The sequence below is a fragment of the Rhineura floridana genome, chromosome 4, assembly GCF_030035675.1.
Source record: "Rhineura floridana isolate rRhiFlo1 chromosome 4, rRhiFlo1.hap2, whole genome shotgun sequence".
Classification (NCBI taxonomy): domain Eukaryota; kingdom Metazoa; phylum Chordata; class Lepidosauria; order Squamata; family Rhineuridae; genus Rhineura; species Rhineura floridana.
This window is the reverse complement of record NC_084483.1, coordinates 92,842,159-92,862,405: the sequence shown is the minus strand read 5'-3', so window position 1 is coordinate 92,862,405 and position 20,247 is coordinate 92,842,159. Positions and strand designations below refer to the sequence as shown.

The following is a 20,247-nucleotide window of genomic DNA, read 5'->3' as shown; positions in this document are numbered from 1 at the left end:
AGTATTGTTGACTCAATAACATTAGTACTGCACAAGGTTTGTCCCTTCCTCCCCCCAAAAAACATTTGGATGAAGGAAGAAAGACCGCAACAGTCCAATTTTATTATATACCTAAGCTTATCAGGTCAATCCTAGATGCACCAAAGCCTATTGATTGTAGCAGGTTTAGAAGCAGCTGAATACATATGATTTTTAGCTAAAGTGGAAATATCTCAGATTTCTTTGGAGAGGATTGAATTAATCTGGGGTACATGGAAAAGCACTCATAGAAATTTAGCAGAGACTTGTGCTCAATATATTTCATAATCATAATAATCATCCATGTTTACTCTGAGACTTGAGGGATCATCAACATTTATGTTCTTTCCTGTTTCTTTCCCCACTTCTGTCGAATACAGATGGTTGTGTACACACAAATGCAGGATCCTTTTTGAAGACATCCAGCTTTCCCCCTGGCTTTCTGCTGGTGCTGTACACTGTCCCCCTTTAACATCTATGCCTTTGGCCATGAGCACCTTTCTGGTTTGGAGGAATTCACATGTACAGTTCCATGGGTTGCCATCTAGATACAGGTATCTGAGACGAGGCAAATATTTGAAGAGACTATGATCTAGGGTGGAGACCTTGTTGTTCCGTAGATTTAAAACCTGTAGGAGCCTTAAATTAGTCAGTTCTTCCTCTTTAATTCTTTTTATGCTGTTTCCTTTCAGATCCAATCTGGCTAGGGTATGTGGGAGTCTGAAGTAAAACAAATCATATTGTTTTATGTTTCCTATAGCATCTTTACACATGACAAATATTTTACAATACCTATCGCCTTTAGCCTCACAAGAAGCCTGTCATTAAGATGAGAAATAGTGACTTACTCAATGGCCACCCACTCAGCTTGATAATAGAACAGTGATTTGAAGCTGATTTCTTGCACATAAACTAGACTAGGGTGTAATTTGAGCAAGGGCTCATTAGGATTCCTATTTGGAACAGGGTGGATTAGAATGAATGGTTTCCCTGGAGGCATGAGTCCTAGTGCCTGTTTTTAGAAATCAGGCCACCAGACTGAAACAAATGGCATCTCTGCTGTTTACACGCTGATCTGTCCCAAACCACTATAAATTACTATTCATTCCTTACTGGATTCATATCCCACCATTCCATCACTGAGCTCATTAGTCCTTTCCCCACCTACAATGTTATTCTTGCAACAGGCCTGGGAGGCAGGTGAATCTGAGAATTTCAGAATGCCAGTGAACGTCATGGCTGAGTGGGGATCTGAACTTGGGTTTCTACAGTCTTATGCTGACCCTCTACCTGTTATACCACACTCTCTTTCACTTATCCCAGCCATTTCAGTATTTTGCAGTGGCCCAACTAGAGTTGTCTTATGATTGTTGCAGGTATGGAGAAGGGGAGTCTACTACAATCACTTACCTTAATGGTATAGAACTAAGTAGATTTTGTTCAAGTGCTAGATTAGACAGTAGCCTGCAGTTCTGAAGTGCCCCTTCTTCAAATGTAGTAACAATATTATTGTCAAGGAACAAATGCTTGAGGTCCTGTAGAGCCTGGAATTCTTGTGCTTTTATCATCTCAATCAGGTTATTGCTGCAGTCAACTTTCTGTAGTGTGGCTGGTAATCTGAGAGGTATTGTTCGGAGTTTGTTCCCAGACAGCTCCAGCCTAGTTAAACTCAAAAGAAACTGTGCACCATCAAGTGATGAAAGCTGATTTTCAGACAGGAAAAGCTCTGACAAGTTTGCCAATTGTGTCATATCTCCAAATGTTAGCATTGTAAGCTGGTTTCTCTCTAACTTCAGTGACAGCAAAGATTTCGGCAGATCTGAGGGGGTGCTTGTCAGGAAATTGCCATTTAAATTGAGAAACAGCAAATTGTGAAGAGATGTAAAAAAGCTTCCTGAGAAAGAGTGCAGCTTATTATTCTCCATGCTAAGATATTTTAGGTTGGGAAGGGAGGGGGCTCCGGATGCGGATTCCATATTATTTCCATCCAAAGTCAAACTTTGCAAGTTGCTAAGAGAGGAAAGAGTACTAAAAGAAAGAGCCAATATCAAATTGCTTTGTATTTCAAGTACCCTTAATTTTTGTAAACCTTCAAAATCAGATTCATGGACAACACTTATTAAATTGTCACCAAGCTTCAGTACTTCAAGGCTTGCTGGGAGCGAGGTAGGTATGTGGCTTAGTTTATTTTTCCAAAGTTCCAGGGTCCTCAAGGCACCCAGGGTTTTGAAAGTGTTATTCTCCACTGATTCTGTCCTACTGCAGGTCAGGACAAATTCTTCAAGGGCAGACATTCTGCTGATATCAGTGATCTAAGGGACGAAAGCCACACCAAAATTATTTCTGGCAAAACTAATTCAATAATGCATCTAGTTCCATAGAATGGTCACACATTATCAGGAATATCATATATTGAAATCTCATTTAATGAATAGGAATCATGCAAGAGCAACAATATATGTAAGCACAATCCTGCCAAACTGGATTTTGCACATGTTCCATGGCAAGCTGGAGCTCTCTACAGCAGCCTTTCCCAACCGGTGTGCCTCCAGATGTTGTTGGACCACAACTCACATCAGCCTCAGCCTTTGGCAATGCTGGCTGAGGCTGATGGGAGTTGTGGTCCAACAACATCTGGAGGCACACTGGTTGAGAAAGGCTGCTCTAGAGGTTTGGCCTGAAACAAACACAACACTTTTAATGCAGTCCTGGGCACACCTGAGAGTAAGAATCATTGAACTCAATTAAATTTACTTCTTAGTAAACACGCATATGATTACATTGGTGACATTAGTGGGACAGCACAATTATATAATAATGTTTACTGTGAAGTAAATATTAGTAAGGAATAAGTGGGCAAGATGGCAGTCCTGTATTTGTCTATTTCATATATTTGTACCTATTTGATTTGTACTGAAGATGGTATTTGTAATACAACTTTTTAAAAAAGAAATATTTGGAAGAGAAAAAACTCAGACTAAAAACTAAATGAAGTTACAGCTGTGACAAAGAATTGGTGAATGAAAAAAGGACAGTTCTCACAGATCCCACTTCTAGTATCTATGTTTCAGTGTGGTTGTGATTTTTTTAAGCAGAGGACTTGGTGCAGAAAGGTAATAATGAATTATAAATGTAATGGTTATCAGGTTAACAGCAACAAAGAATTGCATTGGTTGGCAAGTGGAATGATGGAGCTGGTCCTTGCTTAGACTACCAGTTAAAAAGACCTTGGCACACTTCCTATATGGTTAAGCTTCCCATCTAGTAAGATGGTACGGAACCATCAATACGGCTGCAATCCCATGTCCATTTACCTGGGAGTAAATGGGACTTACTTCTGAGTATAAGATTGCATGGTAAAGACTAGGATATGTTATGAAAATTAAAATTACTGTGTGTCTTTAGTTAGCAATGAGTGTCTCTGTTGAACTTAGAAACGTCTATTCATGATCTAGCAGTAAGAAATTACTGAACTGAATCACTAAAAATGGAATTACTGATGCTTTTATAATATTGTGGATGATATCTAATATATGACAATACTGTTCTGTTGATAGTAGTGACCTGTTTTGAGTTGTAAAACCATTCTTTTTAAAATTACTTTACTTAATTTTGGCTAGATTGTGTGCTTTATTTGAAGTACCTTCATAAGTTATTTCAGAGATAGTTTCTGTTTTTTAGAGCACACAATAAAATGTTAGCACCATCTCATTATATTAACAGATTTTTAAGCAGACAGATCAAAGGAGCTTCTTTCTCTTTTTATGTAAAGGCACTCTCCACGTTTGTGTTGTCTAGTGGCTATCAGGTGAGTATTTGGCAAAATAGTCAATTACACTGACAAGAACCTTCAGTTTTCTTTTCTGGTCATGACATGCAAACACTATTTTCTTGCCCATGTTATTGTGGTTATATTTTATACTGATGAGCAGATCTATTTGTACAAGAACATTTATTGGTCTGTCTAATGTACAAGAACTACAAGTAAATTTTGGCTGCAATCAACAAATCTGTCTAGACATACCAGAACTACACTTGTCAGACACCTGGAGTCAGTCATGGCTTCCTATCAAGGGTACATTTGGTGGCAAACCCAAGGTTTGTTGCTATGTAATAAGCCTTAATTGTGGCTAATGTTCTGTATGAATGAGCACATACAACACACATGCAGTAATGGTTAATACTGGGAACTACCAAGCAACAGCAATTACTGAGCTAATTTTTATTTTATTTTATTTTTTAGCCTGCATGGGCCCAAAGAGGATGGCTGACAAGGCAAAGCTAATCAGTGCTTCATATTCCAGATTTACTCTGGGCAGCACAACTCTTCAGTGGGTGGTATAGTGACAGCATATTATCTGCTGTCTGGAGGTATTTTAAAAAAGAAACTGAAGCTCTAGATAATTTTGAGCAATCCTAGAGGCTCAGACCTGCCAAATTATCATAAGCTCTGTTCTGTTAAGCCTATATCCTTAGATGCCAGTTGTGATGGAAGAAGGGAAATCTGTGCATGTTAAAGGTAGTATTGGTTTGATTGTTACCTTACATTTTCCCATCACTAGCTCTTACAAACTCTGGCTCAATATGGTAACATCCCCCACAAAAAAGATATTATACTTCCAAAATAGTACATATTATTGCAGGGACCATGTATATTGCTCCAAACCATTCTGTCTAAGCTGGATAATTCAATGGCATAGTTCAAACTGCAATCCTAAACACATTTACTAGGGCTCAAATTACACTGATCTCAATGGGTTTCACCTCTGAACAAATATATTTATAACCAGGCTGTATAAATAAGAAATACTGGCATCAAGAAACTGCCTACTCAGGTGTAGTCCCAATAAGATAAAGACAATACTAGACTCAACACACAGAGGGCTGCATAAAAGTAAGGGCAATTGACCATACAATAAGGTTGTTCTTACAGCGGTCCCTTCAACAATGGTTTGATCTGCAAACTACAGCAAGTAGCTGTTGGTGATATTTATTTATTATTTAATTTGTATCCCGCCCTTCCTCCCAGCAGGAGCCCAGGGCGGCAAACAAAATGCTAAAAACACATTAAAACATCATAAAAACGTATCTTAAAATAAATTAAAACAAAACAGTGTTAAAAACGTTTTAAAAAACAACTTTTAAAAAGGGTTAAAAACTTTATTAAAAAACATATTAAGCAATTCTAACACAGACGCAGACTGGGATAGGTCTCAACCTAAAAGCCTTGTCGGAAGAAGAAAGTCATAGCAGAGCTTTCACTCTGTAAAAGCTAGATCTGCATATCAAAACTGTTAAAGACACAAGAGTAGGCCAAGCAGTTCTTTTTCCTGGGAATTTGGCAACAATGTCACAGCAAACCACCAATACCATTCATTGACCTTGTACAAAAAAAAGGTTTTCTTTACACATGCTCAGATAAACTGGATTTGTTTCTCTCAATGGTAATGGAAAACTGTGATGTCATCATACATTTCATAATATTATGAATGATAGTATATGACTTTCTGATGCTAGAACTGAAGTGTTATGAGTTGAATGCATTATTTTTAATTCCTTATTTGCCCAGGTATTTGTGGGTTACTGATGACAAACCTTGAGAGATTGTCTGGGTATTGTGGTTATTGTTTGTGTTTTACCTCTCTGTTTGTTCATGTGCATTTACTTATCTTGTTTAATGTTGAGGAGATCCAGGTTCAAATCTCCATTCAAATAGAAAAAAAGGTGGAAGGCATACAATGAAATACAAAAAAAAGGAGGGGTGTAAACCCAGAATGCCAAAGAAGGGAGTTTCAAAATGTTTATTATATATCTTCTATGAAGAAATGGCTTGTAGTATAAAATGCCCAAGGCGTTTCAGCCCATCAAGGGCTTTCATCAGGGGCTACAATCCAACAGAAAAACATCATCAGGACAAACATATCTTAGGACAGACGTATATTAGGTTCATAATAACTATTAAAATCCCTTACATTATATTGTTGGAACTCATGCTTTTTTAATAAAAAATCCTGTTAGGAAATACACATGCAATTGACCCATATATACACAGCAATAAAAATGTAGATACATGGATGTATAAATATAAATATAAACCCACATAATACATGTGATTCTATGAAAATCATCTAAAAGCTGCAAAACAGCAGAATTACTCACATTATAGTTGCTAAAAACTCTATATGCGCCAAAAGTGTAAAATTTCAATGCTGCAGCAATCAAATAAATTCTTGAATGATTTTTACAGGCAAAAGGAAACATATATATAGCCTTATGCTGGACTATTTACACCAATCACGAAAACCAGGAGGATAATTGATTTGACCTTTAGATGTAAAATTGAGTACACCTTATTTCAGTGGGGGCTACAGGACATGCACTTATTGGAAACGAAACAGTGTGTTTGCCCCAATACCTTTCTAGGTGCAAACACTGTGGAACTGCCCCAGTACCACCATGCACACAAATCATCAATGCACAATAAAAAAGTACGTATGGAGGAGCCTATAGTATTGTTGACTCAATAACATTAGTACTGCACAAGGTTTGTCCCTTCCTCCCCCCAAAAAACATTTGGATGAAGGAAGAAAGACCGCAACAGTCCAATTTTATTATATACCTAAGCTTATCAGGTAAATCCTAGATGCACCAAAGCCTATTGATTGTAGCAGGTTTAGAAGCAGCTGAATACATATGATTTTTAGCTAAAGTGGAAATATCTCAGATTTCTTTGGAGAGGATTGAATTAATCTGGGGTACATGGAAAAGCACTCATAGAAATTTAGCAGAGACTTGTGCTCAATATATTTCATAATCATAATAATCATCCATGTTTACTCTGAGACTTGAGGGATCATCAACATTTATGTTCTTTCCTGTTTCTTTCCCCACTTCTGTCGAATACAGATGGTTGTGTACACACAAATGCAGGATCCTTTTTGAAGACATCCAGCTTTCCCCCTGGCTTTCTGCTGGTGCTGTACACTGTCCCCCTTTAACATCTATGCCTTTGGCCATGAGCACCTTTCTGGTTTGGAGGAATTCACATGTACAGTTCCATGGGTTGCCATCTAGATACAGGTATCTGAGACGAGGCAAATATTTGAAGAGACTATGATCTAGGGTGGAGACCTTGTTGTTCCGTAGATTTAAAACCTGTAGGAGCCTTAAATTAGTCAGTTCTTCCTCTTTAATTCTTTTTATGCTGTTTCCTTTCAGATCCAATCTGGCTAGGGTATGTGGGAGTCTGAAGTAAAACAAATCATATTGTTTTATGTTTCCTATAGCATCTTTACACATGACAAATATTTTACAATACCTATCGCCTTTAGCCTCACAAGAAGCCTGTCATTAAGATGAGAAATAGTGACTTACTCAATGGCCACCCACTCAGCTTGATAATAGAACAGTGATTTGAAGCTGATTTCTTGCACATAAACTAGACTAGGGTGTAATTTGAGCAAGGGCTCATTAGGATTCCTATTTGGAACAGGGTGGATTAGAATGAATGGTTTCCCTGGAGGCATGAGTCCTAGTGCCTGTTTTTAGAAATCAGGCCACCAGACTGAAACAAATGGCATCTCTGCTGTTTACACGCTGATCTGTCCCAAACCACAAATAAATTCTTGAATGATTTTTACAGGCAAAAGGAAACATATATGTAGCCTTATGCTGGACTATTTACACCAATCACGAAAACCAGGAGGATAATTGATTTGACCTTTAGATGTAAAATTGAGTACACCTGGAAAAAACTTTTTTGTAGGGGTAGAAAAAATTCTTGCAAAAAACTCTGATATAATCTAAAAAAACTATTATAAAAGAGGAAGAAACGAATAATCTTCATTCAATCCACTGGGTGTCACTGTCTTAAGCCTCAAAATCCAACCTATTTCTTTTTTATGGAGAAGAAAATTTGAACCTGATCCTTGTATCTTCTGCAAAACCCAGAACTTCAGCCCCACATTAGCATATTGGGAACATTGAAGACAGTGTACAATGTCCACAGGGATGATGACCCACTGGTGGGCATGTGCCCAGAAAGATGCGAGTGGGAGGAGGTGTATGTTCTCTAAAATCACTGCTGACTAGAATATCCTTCAAGTTCCTAGTTCTTTTGTATGAAAAAAGTGGCAAGTTCTGACAACCTGGAATGTGTTGTACTATGTGTCAGTTTCTCTTAATACTATTCTGTAGTTTATTGGACACATGGTTGTAGGTTAAATTACAATGTATTCTAGGAGATGATGCTCTTGTGGTTTTTTGTAATAAATCTGACCGTTGTCTGTGTAAAGACCTCTCAAAATTATATTCTATAACTTGGGGGGGGTATCCTCTGTGGATGAGTTGCTGCTTCAGAGCCTCTGAATGAAAAAGAAAATCTTTTTCCAGGGTACAGTTCCTTTTAATCCTCAGGAATTGTCCATGAGGTAAGTTACGTGTGAGTGGTAAGGGATGAGAACTATCAAAACAGAGATAAGTATTTCTGTCTGTCGGTTTTTTATAAATAGTGGTATAAAGATGGTTGCCTTCTTTCCCGATCATTAGATCTAGGAAATTAATCTCTGTCTTATCGTACTGGTGATCTAACTGGATGTTAGTATCCTTACTGTTCACCCATCCCACAAATTCTTCTAGTAATTCAAGTGGACCCCTCCAAATGCAGAAAATATCATCAATGTACCTCCACCAACATAGCAAATACTGTGCAAATTCATTGGAAGACCTCGAAATTATCCATTCCACCCTCGACAGACGTCACATCACTCATCCTCCTACACATGGCTCCAGAAGTAGCCAACCTCTTTATGGAGCTTTTTGAAAAAGACATTTGAAAAAGACATTTACGGGTTGGCTACTTCTGGAGCCATGGGGCACCCCATGGCCACCCCCTTTATCTGCCAATAGTATGAATGATCGAATCTAAAATAATTTTTGCACATGGCTATGTCGGCCAATTCACACAAAAAGATATATAATAAACATTTTGAAACTCCCTTGTTTGGCATTCTGGGTTTACACCCCTCCTTTTTTTCCCCCCAAATCTCCATTCAGCCATGAAGTTCCCTGAGTGACCATAGCTCAGTTACCAACTCTAAGACTAACCTAAGTCACAGGGTTGTTGTGAGTATAAAATGGGAGGGGGACATATACTCCATCTTGAACTCCTGAGTGGGAAGGCAGGATATAAATGTAATGAACACATTTCATCACACATATACACATTATATAAAATAAACCTGCAACAGATGTAGAATCTAGCTCATAAGAAAATTGAGGGTTAGCAAGCATGACAAAAGATTTGCCTGATTACCTCCCTGTGAATTTTATTTATTTATTTATTTATTATTTAAAATATTTATATCCCGCCCTTCTACCCTATAATAGGGCACTCAGGGCGGCTTACAAAAATAAAATCAAACACATACATAATAAAATTGTAAACAATAAAATCACAAAAACATTAAAATATATAAAATACAATTAAATACATAAAATACTCTCTCTCCCTCTCTCCTATATATATACAGGGAGTGGTACTAATGGGGACTACAAGGGTAAAATTTAACATAGAAGGCATAAAATCATAAAATCATTGTCAGGCTCTACCTTCAGTCTCTCCCAAAGGCTCTCCGGAACAAGATCGTTTTCAGAAGTCTCCGGAAAACCATCAGGGAGGGAGCAGAGTGGACTTCTTGGGGTAGGGTGTTCCAAAGCTTGGGGGCCACAGCTAAAAAAGCTCTCTCCCGTGTGCCTGTCAGTCTAACATCTTTCACTCTAGGCACACAGGGGAGACCAGAGGCAGATGATCTTAAATCCCGGGCAGTTACATATGGGCATAAGCGGTCCCTCAGATACATTGGTCCAAGGCCATTTAGGGCTTTAAAGGTCAGAACCAGCACTTTGAATTGGGCCTGGAAACAAATTGGGAGCCAGTGGAGTCGATAAAGCACAGGGGTGATATGCTCCCTGCACCGTGCTCCAGTTAACATTGTGGCTGCTGCATTTTGAACCAACTGTAATTTCCCAACCGTTTTCAAAGGGAGCCCCACATAGAGTGCATTACAATAATCAAGCCTCGATGTCACCAATACATTTGTCACTGTGGCCAAGTCAATTGCCTCCAGAAACGGGCGCAGCTGGTAGACCAGTTTGAGTTGGCGAAAAGCACTCTTGGCTACCGCTGATATTCAGACTTCAGGGCAGGATCCAGGAGGACTCCCAAACTGCGGACCTGCTCCTTCAAGGGGAGTGCAACCCCATCCAGAACAGGTTGCAACCCTGTCCCTGGTGCAGTTTTTCCCTTGACCAGCAGCACGTCCATCTTGCCTGGATTAAGCTTCAGTTTGTTAGCCCACATCCAGCCCTTCACAGCCTCCAGGCACTGGTTTAGGATGAGCACTCCCTCCCTGCAATCAGGTGGTAGGGAGAGATAGAGCTGAGTGTCATCAGCATACTGATGACATTGTAGTCCAATTCTCCTGATGACCTCTCCCAGCGGTTTCATATAAATGTTGAAGAGCATGGGAGACAAAAATGGAACCTTGCGGTACACCACAGGCCAATGGCAGCACCATTTTCTGGGTCATGTCCGTCAGGGAGGACTGGAGCCACCATAAAACAGTGCCTCCCAATCCCAATCCCATCCCAGCTAGATGGCCCAGAAGGATACCATGGTTGATCATATCGAAGGCTGCAAAGAGGTCCAGCAGCACCAACAGGGATGCACTCCCCCGTCTGATGCACGGCATAGGTCATCATGCAGGGCGACCAAGGCAGTCTCTGTCCCATGACCAGGCCTGAAGCCTGATTGAAAAGGGTCTAGATAGTCCGATTCATCCAGGAAAACTTGGAGCTGAGCAGCCACTACCCTTTCTATCACCTTGCCCAGAAAGGGGAGATTAGAAACTGGATGGAAGTGGTTAAGATCTGCAGGATCTAATGAAGACTTTTTAAAAAAAGGTCTTATCACAGCCTCCTTCAACAATGTTAGCATAGAACCTTCCCTTAGGGAGGTGTTAATTAAATATGCCAACCAGTCAGCCACTCCCCCTCTGGCAGATTTGATTAACCAGGATGGGCAAGGGTCAAGGGAGCAAGTAGTGGCCCTCGATTCTCCCAGAATCCTGTCCACATCCTCAGGCTTTACAAGCTGAAAAGTATCCATAGAAAATTTTTGCCCACAACTCCCATATTTGAAAGCAAAAGCAATACACACATGCAGTGTTTCACTGAAGGCAATGAAAATTACATCTACATAAGCATGTATAGTACTGGACTACACAAATGGTTCTCCTGTTTTCAAACTAAGCTTCTACCATGCCTTCTGTTCTGCCAGAAGTATGCATCCCTCCCCCACTTTTCCTCCCTCTGAGTGTGTGAGTTGAACATAGAGCGTGAAGAAGTGTTCTGTAAAACTGAAAAGCTAACACTGCATGGTGATTTTTAGTTAGATCAAATAAAAGCTAGTATATCCTTGTTTCAATTTGTTAAACTGAACATTGTGATCCAGTCCTATGTACTTGGAAGAAGTAAGCCTGTATTGAGTTCCATCCATGGGACTTGCTGTTGTGAGGATACATAGGAGGAAAGGGGTCCTGATCTTTTAACAGCTGTGTGGAAGAGGGAACATCTATTAATAAGCACTTCTCCCCCTACCCACAAATAAAGCCTCCCCTGCCAAAAATCTCTTTTCTATGCAGTGATTAAATATATAATAGCTCTGTCCTCTTTTGCATCTGGCTCCTCTAATTTGAAAATATTGGTTAGTTGATGATGAAGAATAAAGAAACCACCCTACCTGGAGCTGTTTGATCTTACTGTGGCTGATATAAATTCTCCTGGTAGTAGGAGCGATCTCTTTAGGCATTTCTCCAACTCTATAGCAATGCACTCTCCCTGCCAGGTCACAGCTGCATTTCCGTGGGCATATGGAGGTTACAGCTCTGCAAAGATGAAACAAAATGAGTAAAATGTAAAACAGCTGCATTTTCCTAAATAGCATCTTCCTGAACAGTACACTAATTGTGAGCCACAAGCCCACAAAATGAATTTAGACACCATGTGCTCTTTTATACCATTAACGCCTGATAAAAAGATACAGATGTGTGTTTTACTTTCGTTACAAAAAAGTTTTTAAAAATACTCTTAACTTCCTTGGGTTAAAATATTCATAGGCATCACAAAGAGTAAAAGGTTTGAACAATGATAAGGAATCTTTATTTTGGCTGGCATGCAAAATTGATCTTATTTATTGCCCAATGTCTAATCCGCAAGCACTTCTGTTATCTGCAGTTTCCTAGTTTGGTTAAATGAGTTGGGAGAAAAGATAAAGAGCTGTTTTATAGTAGGCTATAAAATATTTGGATTTTCAATAACCCTGGATTAAAAATGTCAGGAAAAAGACTCTGAAGCTTCTCTTTCATCCCTACACTACCACCCCATTGCATAATCCAGAAGAAACAAGCCAGGTTATTTTGTTAAAAAGACACTATATTTCACATAGACTACTATATTGTACATAGTTAAGTAATGCTTTGTATTGACTAAAGGTGTTTTGAGGGTTGATGCATAGCATTGTTCTGTGCAAAAATCAGTCACTTGAAGAAGTTGTGTACATTTTGGTTTCATAGGACATAAGAACTGAAAATCGGTAACGCTAGAAGGCTGATTTGCTGTCCTCTGGTCTTAATCTGTGAATTGAGTTGCCATTCTTCCCCCCCCCCCTTGCAGCTGCTTTAGGTAAAAAATCAGCTGGTGAATCTTTCCTCATGAACATATCTACATATTTATGAATATGTAAGTATTTCGTATTATAAATCAGATACAGGGATAAAATACTCAGAGCATACCAGTTCTGCAAGCAAGTAAGCAAGCAAACAAACAAACACAAAATACCTACAGGTGCACCCTTAATTTGGAATAATTCCAACTGAGTCCAGTAGGATTTACTTCTGATGCATATGATTGGGCTGCATATCCTTGTTGGCAGCCCGCTGATTAATCAAGAGCATGGACTTTAATCTGTAATTAATTATTTTCATAGAGGATAAGGCTATCAATGGCTACTATCCATGACAGCTATGCTCTGCCTTCACAGTTGGAGGCAGTATGTCTCTGAATGCCACTTACTGGAAACCACAGGAGGGAGAGAGTGCTTTTGGGTCCTGCTTGTGGTCTTCCCATAGGCATCTGGTTGGCCACTGTCAGAACAGGGTGCTGGACTAAATGGGCCATTGGCCTGAATCAGCAGGCACTTATGTTTTTATTTAATTATTTAATTGGAATTAAAGAATTAAAGTTTCTAATCATTAATATGTTATTTAAAGATCACACATAACATTAGGATTAACTTTATTGCACTTGAATTTGCAGAGTGTGATCTCCACCAAAGCCTGGGAGACAGGTTTCTTCTCAGGAAACCTTACTGATGAAACACTTCAACGTGTTCAGGTACAAAACAATCAAGCATGAATTAGAGTTCTTTTCTATCCTGGTCTAACACTGATCAGCTTCTACATTAGCTTTTTGCTTTCATAGCCCAAGTATGAGCGATCATTGTATTTATGTATGAAAGTATCTTATGCCACTTTGTATTGGTGGGAGACACAAAGGAGACCAGACTTGCTGTGATAGGACCACTAAAGACTTCCTTACAGGATGCAAATATGAGACACAATGCTGCATTCAAAATTCAATGCACCCTCTGCAGTAGCAAGCCTACCTCCCAAATTGTGATGGTTATGTACATTGTACATTCTTTCCGGAATGGTGGATTTCTGGAATGAACAAAATATTGTTGTCTTGTAGCAGCTGTTCCAAAGCGTGGTCTGAGAACTTATATGACATTGGAAGATTCAGGAGAGACAGAAGAAAGCACCTTCACAAAATGCATAGTTAAACTATGGAATTTGCTATTGAGAGGCAGTGATAGCCACCAGCTTGGTTGGCTTTAAAAGATAATTAAGACAAAATCATGGAGGATAAGGCTATCAATGGATGGCCAGGATGGTTAGGTTTTACCTTCACTGTCAGAGGCAGCATAGATCTGAATATCAGTTGCTGGGAATCACAAGTGGGGAATGCTGCTGCCCTCTTGTGGGTTCCCATGTGCATCTGGTTGGCCTTTGTGAGAACAGAAGGCTGAATTAGATGTGCCTTTGGCCTGATCCAGAGCTGGTATAGCACGAGGAGAGCCTGGCTGGGAGTCCAGAGTCTGTGAGTTCAAATCCCGGCTGTCTCCTGGGTGTAAAGGGCAGCTAAAGATCACCCCCAGTGAGTGGCTCAGGGGTTATGTGCCTGCCACCTGTGCAGCTGTGGGCAAGCTGCATAGTCCCAAGGAGCCCAGTTGCCCCCCAGCTGGCAGTTGTGGACAAGGAAGGGTCTGGCTTGTGCAGCTGTGGCAAGCTGAGCAGGCCCTAGCCAGCTGCAGAGGACTAGCCTTAGAGGGAGGCAATGGTAACCCCCCTCTGAATGCTGCTTACCATGAAAACCCTATTCATAGGGTAGCCATAAGTCAGGATTGACTTGAAGGCAGTCCATTTCCATTTGGCCTGATGCAGCAGGGCTCTGCTTATGTTCTGGTTGCCAGAGACTGGCACTAGTGGGGTCACTGCTGGCTGTACCACTTCAGCTAATGTAGTATCATTTTTAGCACTGTGATGCAGGGGTGTGTTCTGGAGTTTGTGACCCCATCACCATTAATTTGTTGATTTCCTCTGTATGGTCAGCAAGTGGGCATCATTGCCAGCACTGTTCCTGACTGGTGGGCATTGGTGGCGTTTCCATGTATACTAGGAGCATGTCTGATTTTTTATGCTGCTTTGGGATTTTCTAAGAGGTGTGTTCCCTCCTCTCTTCCTGACTGTGTGTGGATAGGATATAGTAATTGTTCCACCAGCGTAGTGGCAGTATATTTCCACCCATTATACCCTCTGGGGTAATTGCAAAATACTATAGGTTTGTCTTGTTCTGAGGTATTTAAACAAATGGTTGACATTTGCTCCTCAAATTCTTTTTTGCTTGTTTAACCATCAGTTTGCATTTGTTTAGCCAGGGTTTCTGTGCCCTATTTTCCCCATTTGGGCAATTTCATTTTTTAGTGAAAGCATTTTTTGCCTTGAGTGGCTTCCTTAACACTGTTGTTTATTAACCACAATGGCATCCTCATGGATGGACTTACATGTTCCAAATTTCCTGAAAGGGTTTGACCTTCCAAACTCTCAGCTACAGCTTGGTTTTAACTAATGCCCTAATTTTTGACAGGTGTCTTTTTATAAAATGAATATAACTGTGGGCTTGAGGTATTTCTCATATAAGTTCACCAACAGTTAAATTGCTAATCGAATCCAAGAAACACCTCTAGGGAGAGTGCTGTTTTGCTCAGGCCCTGCTTACTGGCTTCCCATAGGCATCAGGTTGGCCATAGTGAGAACAAGATGCTGGACTAGATGGGCCATTGGCCTGACCCAGCAGGCACTTCTTATGTGCAATTAAATACTCAGTTTCTCCCTTGTGGACTCCTTGACCAATTTATCATATCTTGAAATCTTGCTTGTCTTGACCTAAATGTACATCCCAGACTATGGTCTGAAGGCACATAAGGCCAGTACCAGGTCTAGTCAGTGTCTGGATGGGAGACTGCCTGGGAACCATATGTAAGCTGCCTTGGGTTTCTATCATGGAAAGAAAGGCGGGGTATAAATGTAATAAATAATAAATAAATAAATTTATCCAGTTAATGTGAGGATAATTTAAGTCACCCGGTATTACTTTTTTCTCTTTGATGGCCTCCAATTTCCTTAAGATAACCATCAGAACTTGGCAATATTTAATAATAATAATAATAATAATAATATTTTATTTATTAGTCGCCCATCTGTCCGAGTCAACGGACACTCTGGGCGACGTACAACAATACAGTACAACAATTCAAATACAGTATAAAATAATATATAAATCAGCAAAACACAACATCACCATCAATTCAACTAAAACCATCTTCAGTTAATATTCCATAAAAACTAATCCCCCTCAAAAATCCTATAAGCCTGCCTGAATAGCCAGGTCTTTAAGGCTCGGCGAAAACCCATCAGGGAGGGGGTGTGTCAGAGGTCAAAAGGGAGCGAGTTGCAGAGGGTGGGGGCCACAATCGAAAATGCCCTCTCTCTGGTCTGCACAAGCCTAGCTGTTTTCACAGGTGGGACTGAGAGAAGGTCTTGTGAGGCTGATCTTGTTTGGTGGCATATTTGGTGATACTGGAGGCGTTCCTTCAGATAAACTGGGCCGAAACCGTATAGGGTTTTAAAGGTCAATACCAACACCTTGAATTGGGCCCGGTAAGCAACTGGTAGGACTACTTAGGACTACATTGCTTTCTTGGGCTGATATTTCTATCCAGTGATTCCGTGAATGAATTTGTTCCACCAAAGGCTTCCAATTCATCACATTCTACTCCATGCATTATAGTGGCGTGTTAGTCTGCTCAGCTGCATGCACCATGTAACACCCACTTAATTTTCTTGCACTTTCCTTGTTTGTGTTTACTGCTGGTTTTATTGCTGGTTTGTTTCCTGGTGTGGATTGTTTTATGGATGTAAGCCATTTTGGACAATTTAATTAGAAAGGTAGGATAGATGAGGTGTTAAATAAATAACAAGTCCAACACTTTTTACTTGGGTGGGGGCAGGGAGGCAATGGATGGTATGCCCCCACCTGCTTAAAAAAACAAAGTTGAATATGGATTTGTCCTTCCATTCTGGTATTTGAATGAACTGCACCTGTCAGTGATAAAAATCTTTACGACATGGGGAGAGTTTGTTGTACTGTTTCGACTGGCGCCTCTTCATGAAAACGTTTGTTGCCTTATCAAGAGCAAACGCTGCACCCCTCAGCTCATAAAGCCATTCCGAAAATTCAAAGGAAACTACTGCTTTCCACAGCCTGTCCAGAGGAATTGGGCTGTCCTTCCAGCTAACAAAGGAACAGGGGCCTTTCCAGAATGTTTAAAGCCTTTCCCCCATCTATTTAAGATTGCAATCATATGCATATATGCTAAGGAGTAAGCCTCACTGAATATAGTGGGATTTGCTTTTGAGTACGCATACACAAGAGTTGAACTGTTAATGTTAACTCCATCCAAGGCCATATTCAGGGTCAGTAACACCAAATTTGCTCTCCACCTGACAGCAGTAGTCTTGCTGCCTGGTAGACAGACTGGAGGTGATAATAGCCTGCTTTTCACTTGCATTGTTTTTTGAACAAAACAGCACAATGATGGAGAGAAGGAATTTACAGCAGCCAAGGAATTGTGTTTTGTTTTTTTTAAGAATGAAACAAAAATCTTTTTAACATGGCGAAGCATTGCTGTGGAGTAAGTAGTGTCCTTGCTGGTTCTTGTAGTTCAATTATTTAAATGGGTAAACAGACATGTATGTTCTTAGCAGTACAAGCAGGAATAGGTTGTAAAAATGGCATGGGTGGGGAGGAGGAATTTGGTGTATGAGCATTAGGATCTGTGATGCTAGCACACCTATCCAAATTACATTCTTAATCACAATTTTTGCATGGGGGTGAGAAGGAAAGTGACCCCTCCCATAACACAGTATTATGGTCCAATGATAGGGGAAATGTGATCTCCTCACAACAATGCCAGATAGGTTTCTAAGTGCTCCATTACTTAAATACTGTGCTATTCCCTGGATAAATAAAGTAAGTCTGTATGGTTCATTAGGGAGAGTAAACTGTTAGTTCATTGTGACTCCGAATACAGCACAATGAACTCCAGGCCTTTCTGGGGTCTTTAGGAGCCTTTCCACACAATCATTTAGATTTTAAATGTGGTCAGGGACTGGTTTATTTTATAATTTTGTACAATGCCATATAAGAAATATATTTCTTTTATGTTGCAACAGTCCTTATATCTTGCCATGAGACTACACTTTCTGAGGATATTGCTAGCATTCAAAATGCTCAGGGAATATGCAGTATTTGCTCCAGATTGCATCTTCAGTGCTGGAAGTTGTATAGGGAGGGGATGAGCAGAAGGTAAATTGAGATCTACTGGTAGATCTCTGGCTAAGTTGCAGTAGATCAGCAGGGTTTCTGACTTCCAATTGTTTAACAATAGCAATAACCAAACTGCTTCCCACACCGAACTTAGGCTGCAGACATGAAAAATTCTAACCTGGAATGAACTTTTGAGCACAAGGGCTTAGCTCAGCTGAGTTCTAGTACAGAAAACAAATTCCTAGGCTCAGAATGTGCTCAGAGGCACACTGTTCTTTAATTTTATCTATCTCTTCTCCAGCTAGCTGTGGTTGGTAGATCTTGGTGTCCTGGAAAAAACACGAAGTAGATCTGTCAAGCCAGAAATCTGCTCACCCCTAGTGTAAAGAGTATGGTTGCACAAGTGTCATGGAGACCTAATGGATGTTTTGTGAGAAAGGGCAATGATGAGTAGCATCCCACTGTCATGTATAGACAATTTTTATCTTAATTATAATTATTATTCAGTTCTTAGAAGCTGTATACTTTTTTGTTGTTGTCTATATTGTGACAGGTTCTGAAGAATTAATAAGATATAGTCAAGATTTCCCTTCAAATTATGTTAGCCTAAACTTTTTACAATGTTCAGAATCTGAATTGGGCTGAGCTACCCTATACTGCAGTTATGGGGGATCCTATACATGCTCAGAGAGCCAGTGTGGCATAGTGGTTTGAGTGTTGGACTACTACCTGGGAGACCATGGTTTGAACCCCCCCATAGCCATGAAGCTCACTGGGTGACCTTGGGCCAGTCACTGCCTCAGAGAGAGGCAATGGTAAACCCCCTCTGAATACCACTTACCATGAAAACCCTATTCATAGGGTCGCTATGAGTCAGAATTGACTTGAAGGCAGTCCATTTCCATTTCATATGTGCTCAGCCCTGAAGGGGAGAGGAAAATACACACAATCCCCAAATCAGAAAATGGCAGGGAAAATGGCACACACAGAGTCTCCATAAAAACATTCCCAATGTCCACAAACCAGGACATTGTCCCAGAAGCACCCACATGCCACCCACACACAGAGAATCAGCTAATGAACTTAGGTCAATGGTACACTTTCCTGCACCACAACATACACACACACCACTGCAGCCCCATTCCATGACTTCCTGTGGCACAAGCAGCAATTTATTCACTTATTTATTCATAAAATGTATATGCTGCTTAATATAAAAAGAAAGACCCTCCATGGCGCAGAGTGGTAAGCAGCGGCAATGCAGCTGAACCTCTGCTCACGGCCAGAGTTCGATTCCAATGGAAGGAGGAAGTCGAATCTCGGGTAAAAGGGGTTGAGGTCCACTCAGCCTTCCATCCATCCGTGGTCTGTAAAATGAGTACCCGGCATATGCTGGTGGGTAAAGAAAGCCCGGGGGAAGAACTGGCAATCCCACCCCATATATACTGTCTGATAAATTCATATAAAAATGCAAGAGTCAAAACTTTTTAAAAACAATAAAACTATACACCACAGATAAAACTTGAGTGGTGCAAAAATAAATGTTAGAGTTAGGAATCAGAGTTCAGGAAAGCTTAGGTAAACATAAATGTCTTTATGTGTTTAGAGCTGGTTACTGTATCCGCCTCTCAAACCAACCAGGGGAGGGCATTCCAAAGGGTGGGTGGCAGTGCCAGGAAAGCCTGCTTCTAAATTCTCATCGTGGCAATCCATGATCAGTCGTGGAATTGCTATATATATATATAGAATGTATATCAGACAGAATGCAGCGGCCAGATTGTTGACGCGGACAAGAAGGTCTGCTCATATTACACCTGTTCTGGCTCGTCTGCACTGGCTTCCTATTTGTTTCCGGGCTAAATTCAAAGTGCTGGTTTTGACCTATAAAGCCTTACACGGCATGGGGCCGCAATACCTGCACTCAACATCTAAGGCCCTCCTCCGAGTACCATCCCATCGAGAAGCTCAGAGGGTGGTGACTAGAAATAGGGCCTTTTCGGTTGTGGCTCCCGAACTATGGAATGGTCTCTCTGATGAGGTGCGCCTGGCGCCGATGCTATCTTTTCGGCGCCAGGTGAAAACCTTTTTATATTCCCAGGCATTTTAATGCGTTTTATTATATGTATTGTTGTATTTTGCTGCTGTTTGATTATTTTTGTTTACCTTTGTTGGCTTGATTTTATTGTATTATTGTATTTATATATTCCTGACTGTTTTATTTTA

The 20,247-nt window shown here is 40.3% G+C and overlaps 1 protein-coding gene across 1 annotated transcript; it reads right to left on the bottom strand.

Annotated features, from left to right (window-relative positions):
• Nucleotides 1-290: 290 nt before the first annotated feature.
• LOC133384159 (nephrocan-like) lies at nucleotides 291-13,031 on the bottom strand. Its single transcript, XM_061626080.1, has 4 exons — nucleotides 12,970-13,031; nucleotides 11,819-11,963; nucleotides 1,429-2,330; nucleotides 291-738 (listed from the first exon to the last, which is right to left on the bottom strand). Exons 1-4 carry the CDS (start codon nucleotides 13,029-13,031, stop codon nucleotides 291-293), a joined length of 1,557 nt encoding a protein of 518 aa, XP_061482064.1.
• Nucleotides 13,032-20,247: the final 7,216 nt, after the last annotated feature.

Excerpts from the sequence above, each read along its gene's own strand:
- LOC133384159 (XM_061626080.1), bottom strand. The coding sequence starts at position 13,031 with ATGCTCTTGATTAATCAGCGGGCTGCCAACAAGGATATGCAGCCCAAT. Across the intron at positions 11,964-12,969 it reads CCCAATCATATGCATCAGAA|AGCTGTAACCTCCATATGCC; the intron begins GTAAATCCTACT and ends TCATCTTTGCAG. Across the intron at positions 2,331-11,818 it reads GTAAGATCAAACAGCTCCAG|ATCACTGATATCAGCAGAAT; the intron begins GTAGGGTGGTTT and ends TTCGTCCCTTAG.